The sequence below is a fragment of the Leuresthes tenuis genome, unplaced genomic scaffold (assembly GCF_036924035.1).
Source record: "Leuresthes tenuis unplaced genomic scaffold, fLeuTen1.0.hap1 SCAF_16, whole genome shotgun sequence".
NCBI lineage: Eukaryota > Metazoa > Chordata > Actinopteri > Atheriniformes > Atherinopsidae > Leuresthes > Leuresthes tenuis.
The window spans coordinates 6,323,256-6,340,171 of NW_027325370.1; the positions used below are offsets into that span (position 1 = coordinate 6,323,256).

General features: G+C 41.9%; 1 protein-coding gene across 1 annotated transcript in view; it reads right to left on the minus strand.

Annotated features, from left to right (window-relative positions):
* Window positions 1–9: 9 nt before the first annotated feature.
* lgr6 (leucine-rich repeat containing G protein-coupled receptor 6) overlaps window positions 10–16,916 on the minus strand; it is a 38,779-nt gene continuing 21,872 nt past the window's right edge. Inside the window, exons 3-18 of the mRNA XM_072366350.1 lie at window positions 15,106–15,177; window positions 13,311–13,382; window positions 10,239–10,454; window positions 10,015–10,086; window positions 7,250–7,318; window positions 6,728–6,799; window positions 6,572–6,643; window positions 6,124–6,192; window positions 5,773–5,844; window positions 5,396–5,461; window positions 5,228–5,299; window positions 4,381–4,452; window positions 3,907–4,032; window positions 3,038–3,192; window positions 2,349–2,429; window positions 10–2,214 (exon numbers count right to left, since the gene is read on the minus strand). Coding sequence (XP_072222451.1) covers window positions 1,070–2,214; window positions 2,349–2,429; window positions 3,038–3,192; window positions 3,907–4,032; window positions 4,381–4,452; window positions 5,228–5,299; window positions 5,396–5,461; window positions 5,773–5,844; window positions 6,124–6,192; window positions 6,572–6,643; window positions 6,728–6,799; window positions 7,250–7,318; window positions 10,015–10,086; window positions 10,239–10,454; window positions 13,311–13,382; window positions 15,106–15,177 — 2,503 coding nt within the window. The 3' untranslated portion in view covers window positions 10–1,069. The remainder of the gene's footprint in view (window positions 2,215–2,348; window positions 2,430–3,037; window positions 3,193–3,906; window positions 4,033–4,380; window positions 4,453–5,227; window positions 5,300–5,395; window positions 5,462–5,772; window positions 5,845–6,123; window positions 6,193–6,571; window positions 6,644–6,727; window positions 6,800–7,249; window positions 7,319–10,014; window positions 10,087–10,238; window positions 10,455–13,310; window positions 13,383–15,105; window positions 15,178–16,916) is intronic.

Below are 16,916 nucleotides of genomic sequence, written 5' to 3' on the forward strand. Positions count from 1 at the left end.
ATGGTACAATTTTTTTTTTCTTTTTACAAACTAAGATTTTATTTCTTAATATATAAAATTAGATATTTGCTGTTTATAAAAAGGAGACAAAACATCATAAGGCTGTAGAGTCGATACCATGCTAGTTCAGAGGTAGTTACATTGTAGGTATATATATCATTTGCCTACTACAAAATCTGCAGAAAGATAGCAATTTCCCATTCACTTCGTATGTCTGCTTGCCCCCTGTTAGGCAGAGTTGCATTTTATAGACCAAAACATGTAAACCATATGAAGCTGAATATGCAACCCATTTCCTGTTGCATTTTGCTGCCACCTAAATAATTACACTTTTATAATAAGAGTTTGTATCACACAGTTGTAACATTGATGTGAATGTAAAATGCTAGCTTACACTGGTAAATTGGCCAGGTGTATTTGACAATAAGTCCCTTTTTTTGTTGTTTGTTTAAAACAGACCGTGGTGATAGTTTAAGATTAATATTTAAAAAGAAATAACTCCACTTAAAATGATAAAAATAAAAAATAACCTGACAATCTGTAATTTCTTACTTGCATGTCTCATCACATTGCAGTATAAACATTTATTTGCTCTGGGTAAACCATTGATTTGTCTGATGCTTAGATTTTCATTGGAGTTAACAACTTTTGAGTTTTCTCTTAGTTGTTCAAGTCCATGATTGACTCAGTCCACTGGATAGTCTCTGAAATTGCCCTTTATTTCAACAGGACTGGCATTTCCATAAAGTCTTTCCAATGCGAATGAAAGCCACTTTAAGTCCCACCCTCAATTTGTGGAGGCTCTTTGTAGAGATTTTCTCATCTACTTCCATATAGTCCTCAACAGCTTCTTTTCACTCATTATTAGGAGCTTGTAATAGTCCAGAGATGGTCCTGCTGCTGCAGTACGATGACAGTCCTTTAATGTCCACGGTACCTAGATTTTCTGACAGCTAGCTTAGTGGCTCACGGGTGGGAGATGAGTCATGATAGCACAATACAGAAGGAAAGTGTTATGAATCACATCTTGATCCAAACTCTCCGGACATTCATTGTTGCTCGGGCTCCCTCATTCTGACACCCTCTCCCTATCTCTGGCAGTGAGAGTGGGTATTTGGCAAGGGATGAGCGGAACGGAGGAAGAGGAGGAGCAGTGGGAGAATCTGATTGGGTCCAGTCGGGGCTGGGAAGAAGACCCCCCACTGTATATGGTATCAGCATCATTAAGTGACCCCTGCATTGATGAATCGGAGCAGGAGCTCTTCTCTGTTTCCACAGAAACCAACGAGTCCAGGGTGCGGCCCCGACGCAGCTGTGGACGTGCTTTGGGGCGAGGCCAGAAGAACAACTGAGAGTGGTCTCTTGTGAAAAGCAGGAAGAGGAGAGGGTTGAGGCAGGCAGGCAAAGGCTGCAGGAGGAGCAGGACTGATTTCAGAACCTCTTCTCCCAAGGAGAGGAGACCGAGGAGGGAACAAAGGGAAAGGAAAGCTACTGGTACGTAGAGGAGGCCGTTAGTGAATATTAGCCAGGCAACATGTTTGATCATAGCACAGTCCCACAAGCCCTCACATTCCCCCCTCAGCAACTCCCAGTAAAGACGGATGTATGAACCTGTGACTATAAGCAAGCACAGGGTGTTCATCATAATGAGTGCCAAGGGAAAGCCAAGGGAGGATGGCAGGCGAGAAGATGGTGGTGGCAGGGGCGAGGGAAGGCAGAAAGGCGAGGACCCATACTCTCCAACTCCGACCAGTGGGAGGGAAGCAAGTGTGAGGGACAGAGTGAGGCAGAAAACCGCACAGGTGCGGACACTCCCAAGGGATGGGGATTTCCCATAGGCGCGGGCACATGTCACGTTCACACCACACTGCACTGCTGCAAGAGTCAGCAGCAACACACTCGCCTCAGACGCAAACACCCAGACCCATCCTGTCGCCTGACAACCAGGACCCCCTTCCCAGCGGGCTCCATGGTGACTGAATTCTCCCAGAGTAAGAGCATCCACAAGGGCCAGAGTGCACGTACACACCCCTGTCAGCAGATTGGAGGCCCCCATGCAAGCCACGGTGAAGCGAAGTGGTGACATGTAGCCCGGCGAACCAAAGATGGACAAGAGCAGGATGGAGTTCCCCAGCAGTGACACCAGGGAGATGGACCACAAACCAACACGAACTAGCCAGCTGCCCAAAAGAGAATCACAGGGACGGAAAGGGCCTGAAACAAAAAATGCAAAACTCATGAGCTGAAAATTGAAGTGTCAGTATACAATTCCTGGAGCAGTATTGTCATATTGTCAAAAGAGTTATTATTTTAAATGATCACATCACTAAAGGTGTAACTTGGATTACCAGGTATGGGTGTACATTGCACACTCGTCTGCAGTTTGGATTCTTCTATTTCAAGCTGGAACTCCTCCAGGTCAGTGTCATCTAAAACACAACATTGTTGATAGGGTCACAATTCAGAGACCAATCTGCTGTATACGTAGAATTTAGCTTTTGTCTGGCAAGGGCACCGTTTATTCAACACGCATATGTCTGCCATGAATGTGTGGTACTAGCTGTATTAGATTGTTGTGATCATAAACGGAGGTAGTCTAACATTCTTTTGGAGTGATGGATGAATATTTCAAGAAAATGGCTGGCATGAAATTTAATTGGTATGACATGTTTATGTATCAATTAAAGTGGAATAAATTTTAATGAGAAATATGTCAAGGTGTAATTATTCTTTGTTATTGTTACCCAGCAGTTGTCTATTTTCAGTTTTAGCGGTGTAAGTTTAATGGTTTTTATCTCAACCTTTTTTTGGTTAATTTGTGTTTATGCTTTATGTTAGCCACAGGAATGATCAACATGGAGGTGTAAGAATATCAGGTGCCAAAAAGCAGTGGTTTCAGTGTGGCTTTGACATATTTCACTGAGAACTGAGTCTAAACATGCTGAGCTCAGGTTTCCATCCATTATGGTCGAGGTGTATATCATGTATTGATACCTAATGTCTGCTTTTGAAATATTGAAAGTTTGTGCTGGCTTACAGTGCGTGTCAGCATGGATGGGATACATGGCCGCAGTCCTCTTTTGAAGGTCCTCATGAGTGTTACTCTGCTCTGTGTCCCACTGGCTGGCTGGTTTGTAGCTATCACAGGATACATATACACAGCACTGGTAGGCATATGGCATCTCTACCACCCTGTAACAAACAGAAGGGAGCAGTGTTTTACAGCAGGCAAGAGAAGACAAAAATAGAACATGTGGTGGAAATGAAATGCTCTTAAAGATGTTAGACTTGATTAGTTTTTGTTGTGAGCATTAACTTCTTTTTGGTACAGTCTTTAGTCTGTTTCTGATTCAAGACTGAATGTGTTCTATATTTACATTCATCCTAACAAAAGTGAGGGAGGCTTTGATGTGGATGGCTGTATGCAACCATTTACTGTATTCATATAGTTCTTTGGAAGTGGCTCTCTGCCAGGACTTTTGTTTTGGTCATTGTTCTACAGTAATGCTGGTAAAACATCTGCCTTTGAAACTTACTCTGCACTTAAACTTCACTGCACCTTTCCACACCTTCAGGGATATCTGTAACAAGAATTAACTTGCTGCTAACAAATGCCTCCTCATTGTTGAAGTTCAGCTCAGGAATGGCTTGCAGGGTTATGCTGTAATTAGCCATTTGTCAGACTTGGCTGCTTTTGGTAAACTGATATTAATAGATCATTTTAAGAGGAAGGATAATTTAAGGGATGGGATGAGATGTATTGTTCCTTACAGCCACAGGATATACACCTGGATCATTAAATCAGTTTTTGTTAAGGAACCAAATTACTGGAGTTCATATTGGAGACCATGTTATTAAAAAAATACATTGAATGTTTATTGAATAGATTGTGTATCTGTGCATTACCTCATGTGGGGGAATTGATCAGAACTGAAGGCCTCATATAATTCTGGGTTCCCCTTCAGCTTGAGATGGGTGAGACCCCCCAAACCTGCAACTGGTATGGAGCTGAGATGGTTTTCTGTCAGGTCACTAAGGTAAATTAAAAGCGAAACAGAATATGATGATTACAAAGAGTAGCTTTTTCTTGTTTAGAGTTTTACTCAGTAAGAAAAAGGGGGTAAAAAAAATGTGTCTTCTTAGATATTTCAACCTGTTCAGACAAGGCACAGTATCAGATTTCCTCTAGATTGTATTTACTGTTAGATATAGAGAATGCACTTGTTTGGTTAGGCAAACTACAATCTGTGTGTAATCCCTTACATACTGCTAATTTATGATACACAGACTCATCATGCCCTCTGGGGGAGTAGAGTGACACCGATGACAGATCAAATGAAAGGTCTTGAGTGAGTGAGGAGAGTGAGGGTTTTTACTCACAGTTTGATCAAAGAGTGGAGCGAGGCAAAAGCATCTGGGTGAATCCACTCGATCGTGTTCCAGCTCAGATCACTGTCAGGGAAAAAAAAGAGAGAACGATACAAAGTGAACTGAGATAAACTTAGAGGAGTTACAACTCCACACATAAGTTGTGTGCCTCTAAGTGTAGTATATCACCACTGGGTGTCAGTATCAGGACATACACTTTTATAGCTTCAGCCTGACCCCTGCTTCTAAATCTTTTTCATATTTTGAATCCATAGAATTAACCAGTGTGTACTTGTGACATTTTTTTCCTACTTTTAATGTTTTTCCCCTCCACATATTGATTCAGTTAAATCTCATTGCTTGAAAGAGGTTAACCTGTTTGGCATTTTTCAAGAGAAAAGCTCAGATAAAGCAAATTCTGTATAACACGATTATGTTGTGTCATTCTTTTTAGAGCTATCTATTCAATAAACCCCATATGTTTTGACTTCCTGGGTGGGGCCTTGACGCCAGGGTTGGGAACCAACGAAATGGAATGATAAATGGACTGCAATTGTATAGGCTAGTGCTTTTCAAGTCTTATTGACCGCTCAAAGTGATTTACACTACAAACCACATTCACCCAGTATTTGTATTGAATACATACAGGGTTTATCCTGACACACCCACACACATGAACAGATGATACGCTGGGGCAATTTAAAGTTCACTGTCCTGCTTAAGGTCCAGTTATGTGAAGTGGAACAGCTGGGGATTAAAGCACCCAACTGATTAGAAGGTGACACATTCAACCCCAAACAATGAATTTCAAAGAACATTGTGTGAGAAGTTAAAACATCTAAAGCAAGGATGGACTCACAGTGATCTGAGGGATGTAAGCTGCTGGAAGGTGCTCGACTCTATCCTCCTGATCTGGTTATGTTGTAGTCCACTGTAAACAAAAATATATGGGTTTACAAACAGCTGACATATACAAAATGAGCTATAATGAGGTAAACTTTTGTTTTTTGGGGGTTAAAGTACTCACATCTCTTGGAGTGCTGAGCAGTGATAAAAGCTGGGAAGATCCTCTATCTGGTTGTAAGATAGCTCCCTATAACAGCATAGAAAGCAACTTATACAAAGCCCTCAGGGAACACAGTGACCAGCTGTGGACTTCTAGTGTGGGAAATTACGAGGTGACAGGATTATTTGGGTGTCAGCTCTGTGAGCACGACAATGTACATTGATTTATTTCTTTTTTTTTTCTTTTGAGGATGGGGTGTAGGGCATGGTGATTGGATTTCATAGCAAGGTGATTGTATGGATGATTGCTTGGGGGTACAAGTCTCCACAGTTGGGTATTGTGTATCAGTTTTTGTACCTCTCACCCCCCACGAAATGTGTGTGTTTGAGTGTACTCACAGCACTCTGAGGCGAGGCAGCTGCTCACATAGATCCACAGGGAGGGCTGAGAGACCAGCCCGAGTCAGAGTCCTATAGAGAAAAAGAGGTTCCTCTGATCATTGTTGGAGTGCAAGCAAGCGAAAGGCTCTCCCAGTCTCGTGAGTCTAACTTGGTGAGACAGGCAGCTGTGTAGGTTCGCCAAACCTGTCCCTGGCTGGCATAACTAGCCCACCCCTCCCTATTCTTCTATCCGTTCCCCATCTATTTTAGAGTCCTAAAACACACATTTTCTGACCTCAACCCAGGTGTTTTTACACATTCTTTCATGCTGTATGCAGTGAAATGATAATATGTGTGTATGACACTCACAAAATTTCCAGGCTGGTGGTTCCTTTCAAATCAGGAAACTCTTGAATCTGGGTTGCTCCATTCAGAGAACTGCAGTGAAATGAGGTGAGGAAGAAAAAGTATCAGACTACGCAACTATCTTTCTCTTTGCTTCTCTCTTCTACTCACACACCCGTGCATGAACACAGACCTCGTCTAACAGCTCATTTCAGCCATCAAACTATTGCTCCAACGTCAACAAAGGGTATTTTGGCCTTCTCGCCAGACATCATAAGTCACACCATTCAACATGTTCTCACAACACACTCTCTCTTACCACATCAGCACACAGCACAGCCATACGCTAACACAACATCGTTCAGTAGGCGATTACACATGTCCACCTAACTCTCAATGCAATGGACAGAGGATGATTCTAACAGTGTTTGTGCTAACCCACTGGAATGGTTTTTACTGACCACATACTTACAGTGTGTGTAACTTAGGTAAGAACTGGAAAGCAGATTTTCCCACAAACTGGATGGGGTTCTCATAAAAATGACTGCAAGAAAAAGGGAAAAAATAAGATGTGTTGTGTTTATTTTGCATGTACACATGTAGCATTATGAATAAAAATCAAACTCACATGGTTTGGAGCTGAGGGTTTCCCACAAATGCCTTCTCAGGAATTGCTTTGATATTGTTGTTATGGAAGCCTCTGGAAATATAAAAACACTGTTAGTGAGACACTCGATCAATATATAGGAGATTTTGTGTGCTTGGAGAAGTGACAGTTTGTGCTTGTGAGTGAGAAGCAAGTCATATGTCCTCGTTGCACCTGCCGTTGCACAGCTGAAAAACATTTTTGGACACACGAGATGTAAACACACACACACACACATAAACTGTATCTGTGACCCATATGCATGCTACAAAACATCTGCTGAAGCAGAGGAAAATCACTGCCTGTGTATATGTGCGTGTGCATCTGTGTTTATGTGCAGGCAAGCGGCTGCGTGGGTGTGTAGCCAGCACCTGCTTAGGGCGAGAGAGATTGTATCCGAGTGCCACATTAAAATCACTTAACGGGATTACTTGGGATAACGCAACCATGATAGTCATGCAGGCAGGTGTGTTTTCGTGAATGTGCGTGCATATGCATACTCACAGTTCCTGAAGTTTGCTCAGTGTCCTAATGGCCAAGGGGAACTCCTGTAGATCATTGTAGTTTAAATCCCTGCAAGTAAAATAAACATCAAATGATATCTAAAATGGTTAAGTCCAAGCCCTTCAGGTTTCTGTTGAAATCATAATAAGTGTCCAATTGCATATGTACGCAATGGCATTTCCTCTCCAGCCTGAGAACAACACCAGTAGAGTGTGAAGTTTAGGTTTGACTGTGGACCTTTGCTGCTCTGATCTTCTTATTTAGGTATTTGTCTCATTAGATTTTCAGAAAACACTGTATCAAAACAACCCCAAAAAGGGGTTGTATGTTATTTCTGGTCTTCACACTGATCAGTCATAACATGAAAAATCAGGTAAATGGAATAGCTCTGATTATATTTGTTACGGTGTCATATTCTGCTGACTACTCTCGCAGTACTGCCCACCTAAACATGTTGTAGTTCAAGCATACCCCCACATGGCAATGGCAGTCCCTGATTGTAGAAGCCTGAGTCACCCCATAAACGGAAGATAGACAAATGAATTAGGCCGAAGTGAAAAAAATTAAGCAGAGATTGCGGCCTTGCCAGTGGGGCATCTGTGTAGAAAAGTTATTTTTAATTGAAGTAAGAGGAGGATACTTGCAGAGCACACTAAACAATCCAGACATATAACTTCAGATATTTTTTTCTCATTTGATGATGTTTAATTTTATCAGGAAAGAAAGAAGAAATAACTGCTATAACATGAAAGCTGAATTATGGTCACAACTGTCGCCATTGGAAAACCCAAATTGGTTAACCTGTGCCAAACACCACTCTGGAGCTGCTTTAGGAACGTTCCTAAGAGCCAAAAAAATTGACCTGGCCTCTAAACACCCAAGATGCCAGTCTCATCAAACATCCACAGGATGAGCTGGAACAAGTCTTACCCACTGAAGGCCCCACTACACAACCCACTGGACCCAAAAGATCTGCTGCAAATGTCCCCGAGCCAGACACCACAGGACACACCCAGGGGCCTCGTTTCCAAGCCCTGATGGGTCAGAGCTACTCTGGCAGATTGAGGGGGCGTTACACAATATTAAGTGGTTTTAATGTTGTGTTTGGTCGTTGTAAGTGTTATATAAACTGCAGATGAACTTGTGTTCATGGGAACAGAATAGCATGCATGAGTTTGCTTGGTCGTAAGCATGTAGTTAAACATATATATACCAGAAGAGTCTCAGCCATCAACATGCAGAGATATGTAAAAGTTCCTCCCAACTGAATTTATTTTTATACCATCCAAAAAGCCAGGTACTTTGAACCACATATATATGTTTTACAACAGCTGTTTGCCATGTTTGCCTGTATGCATCTGCTCTGTCCTCTTTACATATATTGTTGTATTTTTCAGCAGGCCCTTGGACGGCTCCTTGTAGTAATGATTTTATAATACACACTAGGGGTTGGGGAGGTCGGTGGTGATGCAGATGGTCTCTCGTATTTCTCATAAGCTAGGCCGCTGTGAGAGATTAACCCCTCATACCAGCACAATCCTCACGTCAGTGACACCTGTCATCTTATCCCGCTGAATTATCTGTCTCTCCCCACCGCTGACGGCCCAAAGACTTTAACGCACACTATTCTGGTCCAGAGAGCTCCATCCCTCTTTTTCACATTCCCTAGTTTCCCTTCATCCCTTCAAACCATGGCTACCCGGACTTACACCCTCGTTCCTCACATTTCCCTGCATGCTTAATAGCTTTTAAGTTGAGTGTAAAGCTGGCCATACGCTTATGATTGCACAGGCGGAAGGACTTGGATATATGCGCACACATGCATGCATGTGCCCACACACATGCTCATAAAAAGGAACACATCATTTTTTACACTTCAACAGGTTGTTAAGCAGCATGCCAGAAAATGTGTTTTCATCAGACCACCATGAATTTTGCAGGAGACAAAGTTGCAACTATGTCAGTTTCTCTTGCTTTCTTTCCCCACCTCTTTCATAAGGCTGTGTCAGTTTTCCGTGCTTTCCATTTTGGTGTGTGGTTAGAATTTAGTTGTTGAAGCTATGGCACGTACTCCCAAAAAAACTCCCAGAGCCATACTGGGCTTTTCTTGACCTTAGCACTGCTGAGCAATTACTTTAACAAAACACAGAGGGATCCATTGATGATACTTCTAGGTAATCAAAGAGGATCTTTTAATCTTCACATTCCTGCCGTTCAATTGTTGGTTGCGGTTTTGAGAAACGTTCAAGCACCTGCTGAAATTACCAGGACATTAATCATTGTGACTTTACAATTTAGCGCTACACGTCAGAATTCTTTGGCACACGTGTTGCATATGATTTATAAAAACACATTCATTTCAAGTTTTCATAGTAACACCCACCACCTACACACACAAAACACATTAGGAGTCAGGGATATGGTGTGAGAAGTAATGCTTCTTGGTTGTATTACCTCTTTGAGGTTATATTCTGTGAGTTCCTCATGTATCTTAAGATTGTTATAAGGCAATATGATTGCTGTAAACGGTGCTACACTAAATGAATGTTGATACTTGGTGATACTCTAATCATCACAAAGTCTGTAGTGTTTGGGGAAACAAAGAGGTACTAATTTAGGTTGATGAAATTATTTCGCTTCACGGTGATTGCATGTTGAGTGTGTGTATGTGTAACATTCTAAAAATGTCAATTTTTTTAAAGTGACGGCTGTTCAAAAGCCTGGGCCAATGCATCTAAGTGTCTAAATGCACAAGAGATACTTACAGTGTCTCCAGACTGTGTAAACCTTCAAAACATCTCGAGGCCATGCTCTGGATGTGGTTGTTATGGAGATGCCTAGAAAAAGTCCACAAATATTTAATTTCATTAATCAGAAATTGCTATCCTGAATGTGCCATCACAATTAGCAAGACAAATTATTTATCTGGTAAGATAAGAAATGCTGACTCAAAGAGAGTTTTAAGCAAACAAATCAGTATTTCACTTACAGTACGACAAGAGCGGTGAGGTTGGTAAATGCATAATCTGGGATGTGTGTGATCTGATTGAGGGCCAGGGTCATGGCCTGCAGGGAGGGCAGAGAGTCCAGGGCCATCACTGGGATCTCTGTTAGAGAGTTGTCATCCAACCACAGGTGCCTCAGAGAACGAACACCCCTAAAGGCCTCAGCCGGAACCTCAGACAACAGGTTGGCATCAAGGCGCCTGAGGGTTGACAGGAGCTGTGCTTAGCAAGATAATCACCAACTTTAAGTGCACTATTTTTTCCTTATATGCATGAGTATCTGCTTTTGTGTGCATTAGTGGTAATGTGTCATAGCACTGAAATGCTTTGGCTTACGGGAAGATTATTATAAGAATTACATGCCTTTTATTCTCCCTCTTTCATCTTTGCTGCAGCCTCTTAGAAGTTCCACATTATGTTTTATCCCCATGCTAAATAAGCCATGTCAAGCTTCACTAGCACAGACATGTATAAAATGCAAGATGAGAAAAAAACACAAACATGTAGGAACGATTATGGTGAGCCTGTTTTATTCATCCTGAATTTATTTATGTTGTGTAAAGCTTTCTTTGCTCCGTGTCTGGAAAAAGGAAAGACAGACAGTTTAAGATGCGTTCTCAGCTGTTCCTCCCCACTTCATTCTTTCCATCGGAGTCTTGCTGTTACCATCGGTCCCTGACGGTTTCACGTCTCAGACACAAACACAACTTCTTTCATCTAATGAAGTTATGACAGTGGACACACACATTTGCTCTCACAGATCCACTTTCATGTCTCCATCCATACAAAGCCGAACAAACCTTTGTCCTCTTTCCTCCTAAATACATTAAACCCACAGGCCAAGAGTGCAGATGCACACCCCACCTAAGTACACACATGCATACACACTGTCAATAGTGATGAATGATCCCCTCAAGGCAGAGTTGACAAGCTGAGACCACTTCTTCCTGCTATTCTTCTTTCCTTGGCCCTTCACACTCATTCATTAATCTCCTTTTCCTCCCTCCGGCCCCTCTCACACACAAACTTTGTTTTCTTACGTATTCATTGATGCTCTCCAAGCCGCTGTGAACTCCTTTGCATCACAGTCCTTAACTCTGGTTTGTCTTTCAAACATCTTCTCTTATCAATCTTCTACTGGGGTTCTTTGATTTCTGTACTCCCCACTCTCCTTGCCCCTCTAAGTCCACACCAAACAGAGAGCATCATCAAAGTGAAATCTGAACTTGGAACTCTGGACTTTTTGTATGGAAATTTTCCATCGGGAGAGCAACTGTATACACTGGCACATGCTCAACGTAGGCACGCACAGAGACACCCTCCATCATACTCGTAAATGTAGAATATGTGTATACTGAGTCATAAAAGGCTTTGAGAAATTTAATTGTGTCTGCTTCCTGAGCACGCATTTTTTACAGTGCTCAACATTGTCCTTGTACAAACTGTGAGCTCCCTCTGAGGACATTGTTTGTCCCTGACCCAAATAACAGGATGAAAGCAAGGAAGGCCCTTCAACTTTCTAGGTTGTTCTCTGGGCAAAATTATAATTGCTCCTTGGGGTAGACCTGCCAGGTCTCCAGAAGGTCCAGACAGAATGGGGTATGTTCCATTGAAGCCAATAAAGCAGACTATTTCCTGCCCATCGCATCAAAGTCTGACGTACGATTATATGAGAAAGAAGTAGAGACAGAAAGACAAAGATCTCTTAAATGATCCAGGAGATCCGGGGACCTGTCTTTGCTGGTTCAATTCTCCAGATGGTTGAAGTTTAATACAACGGGGAACTGTGAGGCACAAGTTTCACTGCCAAATCTCTAAAAACAGGCTTATGCTGACTTAAAACTGCTTGTGAAACTCAACAGTGGTGATTATGCTGCTTAACCTGTGGGTTGGGGCCCAAAACATGTCTGTCTGCTTACGGTGGCACCAAACTAAACAATAGTACTCACACTTTGTTGTAACTATTGTGTTTCAAATGGTGAGAGAAATTTCTCAAATTAGTTTTTGCAGACAAAAAGTACTTTTGTCTGAGAGTAAGTGAAGGTTCCCTTTGGATGAAAGCCTCCTTTATACATTTATACTGATATAAAATCCATGTGCTGACTCATTTTCTGTCTCTCAGTCTTTTTACCTGGTGTGTTCTATTCCAATGAGAGGCGCCGACAAGCTTCACTCTCCAAAGCCTTTCCAGTAATTGTTCTGTGCTGAGCTTATCATTACTATAATGATAAGGTGCATCTCTATACACTGGCTCTGTGTGTGTGTTCTATGTGTGTATGCACATTTTTCATTACACAAGGTGAAAAAATGAGAGAAGATCTTCCACACACACACAGGCTGAAGACAAGCATGACAGTAAAATAATTCAAAGTGTTAAATCAGAAATAGAGAAATATTTTAGGTGGTAAAGGAGTTATATCTATAGCAATTTGTGCATCTGTCTGTTTGATGAAGGAAACAGCTCTATGGCTATGTACAAGGCATAATTAATTTGCAATGCAGAGAAGTGGAGTGCATGTACGGTAAAAGGTTGGGAGACATCAGCAGAAGTGAGGAATTGTAGATGAGGTCGTTCACATGCACTCATCCAAACATGCACAATGACACATACACTGACCCCACAGATTAGATAATTAAGCCACCGAATGCTCTCATTAGCCAGGGGGATAGCAGTGTGGGTGGTGGAAGAGGAACAGAGGAGTAGGAGCAGAGGAAGAAGAGGGGGGAATTGATGGAAAATGGGGTTGTTTCACAGCTCATTGGAGATGTTCTCCCTGGCCTGCAGTGTCTGCTGTTTCCCTCATGGCTTCCAGATGCTACCATGAACTGCACTGATACAATCAGGGCTGTGACTCCAACCATCAGGCTGCAGAGCACTGAATGTACAACTGTTGCAGCCAGCACTGGAGTATGGTCTGTAATTTGTCAGTGGTACTCTATACCTGCATTGCGGTCAGAGCTGAGATGTGTGGGTGGCCGGGGGGATGTTTCATTCCCTGCTGGATGAGGTAGAGTAGCATGATTAGTGTGTGTATGTGTGTAAGAATAAGACTCACAAGGACAGGAGGTTGGGTAGGTCCCATGGAGCATCATCAGGAAGTCTCTCCAGCTGGTTGTTTTGTAGCATCCTAGAAGGCAGACAGATGATTCAGCGACAGGCATCAGGTCTATCGTTAATTTAGTGTGTGTTAGTGCACATCAAGCAGAACAAATAATTCCACAGTGAGGGAAATCTGACACAATAAGGAAAGACCCAAAGGAAAGCTTGAAGAGAAGCAGAGAATGAAGGGTAGAAGAAAAGAGAACCTCCGTGGGTGGGCTGCTGATGTCATTCTCAGAAGAATGGAGCAGAAATGATGGGGGCAAACAATAGCCTTCTCTCTTTCCTCACCCTCCATTTCTTTCTCTGTCTTTCTCTCACCATTAATTTTGAACTTCAACTGTTGAGAATGCATGTAAATGCCAATGCCCAGCAGTGCTGTTTTCTCATCGTGACATCATGATGCCACAAAAGCCTTTCATTGTGAGTCTGTGAGTATGAGATCTTATTTCAAAATGAAACAAATATACCTGGGCTTACAATAATGCTCATATCATGACATTTTCTTTGGAACCACAAAACCTTGATGCGTAGTGACCAAACGCTTCAAGTCATTAAGAGCTGCATAACTCAGTGTGTCACATTGCTTTTGTTGAATAGCACTTTTTTTATTTATAGTAGCCCTTTGTTAGAAATAATGACTTCTGAAGAGCTAAAAGCTCCATTTAGATAGGAGCAGGGAAATGTTTTTATTGCGATGAAGATGCCGTGATTATTAAATTCAGTCTTTCTCTGTTTCAAAGAAATTTCCCCTACATCACTGTAGTACATTCTGGATTCAAAGCCGCCTGTGTCAGCAGAGATCTAATGGTTATCCTGCACAAGGTCAGCGGTATATGGTGTGTATTTGGCATGGCCTAACTTACACCTATATATTATGAAAAAGAGAGCCAAATTTTCAGCAACTATGAGACCACAGCGACCCTCGATTAGTGTTATAGTGTGAAGCATAAACATGTTCAGATGTGTATTAATTTAGGCTACATGTCCTTTCGCAGTAATTGTGTAATGCTCCAGGATTCATGGCTGGTTTATTCGTTTTGTCTTGGTGAGTTTCACAATACAAGGTCTCAGAGGATCAGATCTTGCCCATGGTTATTCTCCAGATTTTCTCTGATTACAAACTACAGTTTGCTAGCTAAGTTTATGTTCTGTGGCACTGATTCTCAAACATTTTTCAGCCAGGGTCCAAAAGAAATTGAGCTGGTTGCCAATGCTCATGAAAACCTCCTTAAAACCCTTGTCTTGCACCACAAGAAATATGGCCACAACTCATTAAATGCCGCAAGTCAGAAGGTGCTGTGTATTTTATTGCCGCTTCGCTCTTTTTTTATGATTTAATACTTCACGGCAGCTCTAACAGTTGGTGGCCATGGATCATAAGGCTATGAACACAGTATGATAAATGGGGTGTTAGGAGAAAAGCTTTGAATAGAGTTCTAAAGTATCTATTTTTATACATTCTGCATTCTTGTTAGGTGGTGACTGGGAGGTCTCTGCATACACCTGTGAAGGTGTATACGAGTGTATATGCTTGCAACTGATACTCGTTTAGGACGTGAAGGAGCTGCAAGCAGAGCAGGTCTCCACCAACCCATAAACTTTAACTGCAGTTAATGATGCATAGCCTGTGTGATTTAGAAAACGCTGCAGAACAACTCCTAAAAGACTGGAGCAGAACATGATGTCTCAGCTTTGCATAAAGATGAACCAAATTTAGCGCAGGTAAGAGCAAGGAGGAAGTTACTTACAGGACTTTGAGGTTGTGGAGACCTTGAAGAGCGAGGCCCGAAATGTACCTCAGCTGATTTCCTGAGATACGCCTAGAAGATAAACATGAATTTCAAAAAGAAAAATATAAAAGTAAAATTGAAATATAATCACACTGACAGAAAAGGTACAAATCTCAGAAGAGTAGTTTTGCCGTTTACTTTATTCAACATTTTTGGATTAGATTGCAACATGACTTCATCCTGGAGTTACTGCTGTGGGGTTACTGTTGGGGCAGTATGCAAATAACAATATTCAATTCCCTCAGTGTGGTTACTATTGGCCCAACGCACATTCTGCAACCTTAACCATTCCTTGCAGCTCTGATGAGTGACTAAAGACTGAGACTGGGTCAACAAGTGCAGTACATAAGTACAAGTGTGCGTGTATAGTGTGATGCATGCTATGTATGTCCACACAAACACATGTGCAGTGTGAATGCGTGGCCAAATTCCATGTCCTTGAGGTAAAACTGGGCTTATTCTTAGAGGCCTTGAGGACAGCACGGGAGAGAAACCACACACGTTCACCCAAGCAATCCAATCAGATTGTTTATCAAACACAGCACCTAATGGTCATTTCTGAGTGTGTATAAGATGTCCAAATAAATACCACTCGGTCCAACAGAGTAACTCTCAAGGTCACAAGCTGGAAGTGCCGTTTAAACACAAATTTGGTCTTCATGGCCCAAGACCACCCACTTTTATTAAACACACAGACACACAGACACACACACACACATACGTTAAAGGTTAGTCACTGGCACCCTCCTCCACCCCACACCATTACTCTGCAGGTAACATTTCAGCTTTATGCTAAGCAGCCTGCCTCTGACGAAGTTGTGCCATCAGTGCCAGGATAAAAAAAATACTGATACTGAACAGAGACTGCCTTTCCAAGTCGCTATCATCAAGGCAATCATGGACGAGGGCTCCAAGAAAACTTCTCTCATATCCTCATGTCAACATGTCTCAGTTATATTACTGTGCAGTGGCAAACCGCACGACCCAACCCATGCCTGCCAAATTTCACACTCAACTTAATCTAGAACTCTTCCAAAGCTCATGTATATCAACACAAAGATGCACATCACCATACTAGAATACAAAGTGGACTAGACTGCTTGTGGTACCATTTAGTCATTCCTCTCAAACCACAGTCAAAAAGACATTGACTGCCCCTCGTGATGTCTCGGTATATATTTCACAGAAATGAGACACATATGATTTACAGCTGATCTGTGACCGAGCAAATTCCAAAATTTATTCTTGAGTCAAGATGAAGGAGTTCAGTTTTGCCCTTAGGATTTCATTCATAAAGTAAGACGACTGCTTTAATACCATGTCAGTTTATGCAATCACATAAGCTGGTCACAAGGGACAATTTAAAAAGCTATATTTCCAGAGGGAGCTGGTTCGCTGAAGTCTGGACAACAGTAAAATAGATCAAAGGCGATCTCTGCAAAGAGTCGACCCCTAAGTGCCTTTTTTTTGGTTGCTGCTCAAACACAATGATTAGTTACAGATGCAATGGATAAAAATGAGATATAGGTAGCACCCAAAAGGAAAAGTGTTTTATATCAGGTGATGAGGAACATCAGTATTTTTAAGTTTAAAGTACAACGTGCATGTTCCACTGCCAGCACAGCTTTTCTCTAATAGCTGCACCATTGGTGCCAAAACAACATTTGGAGTGGAATCGCGTTTTTCTTCTTCTTCCTCTGCTTCTTCTTTACAGACTTCATTTGTCAAATGGACAGCTGTGTCAAAAGTGAAGATGGATATTGAAAAAA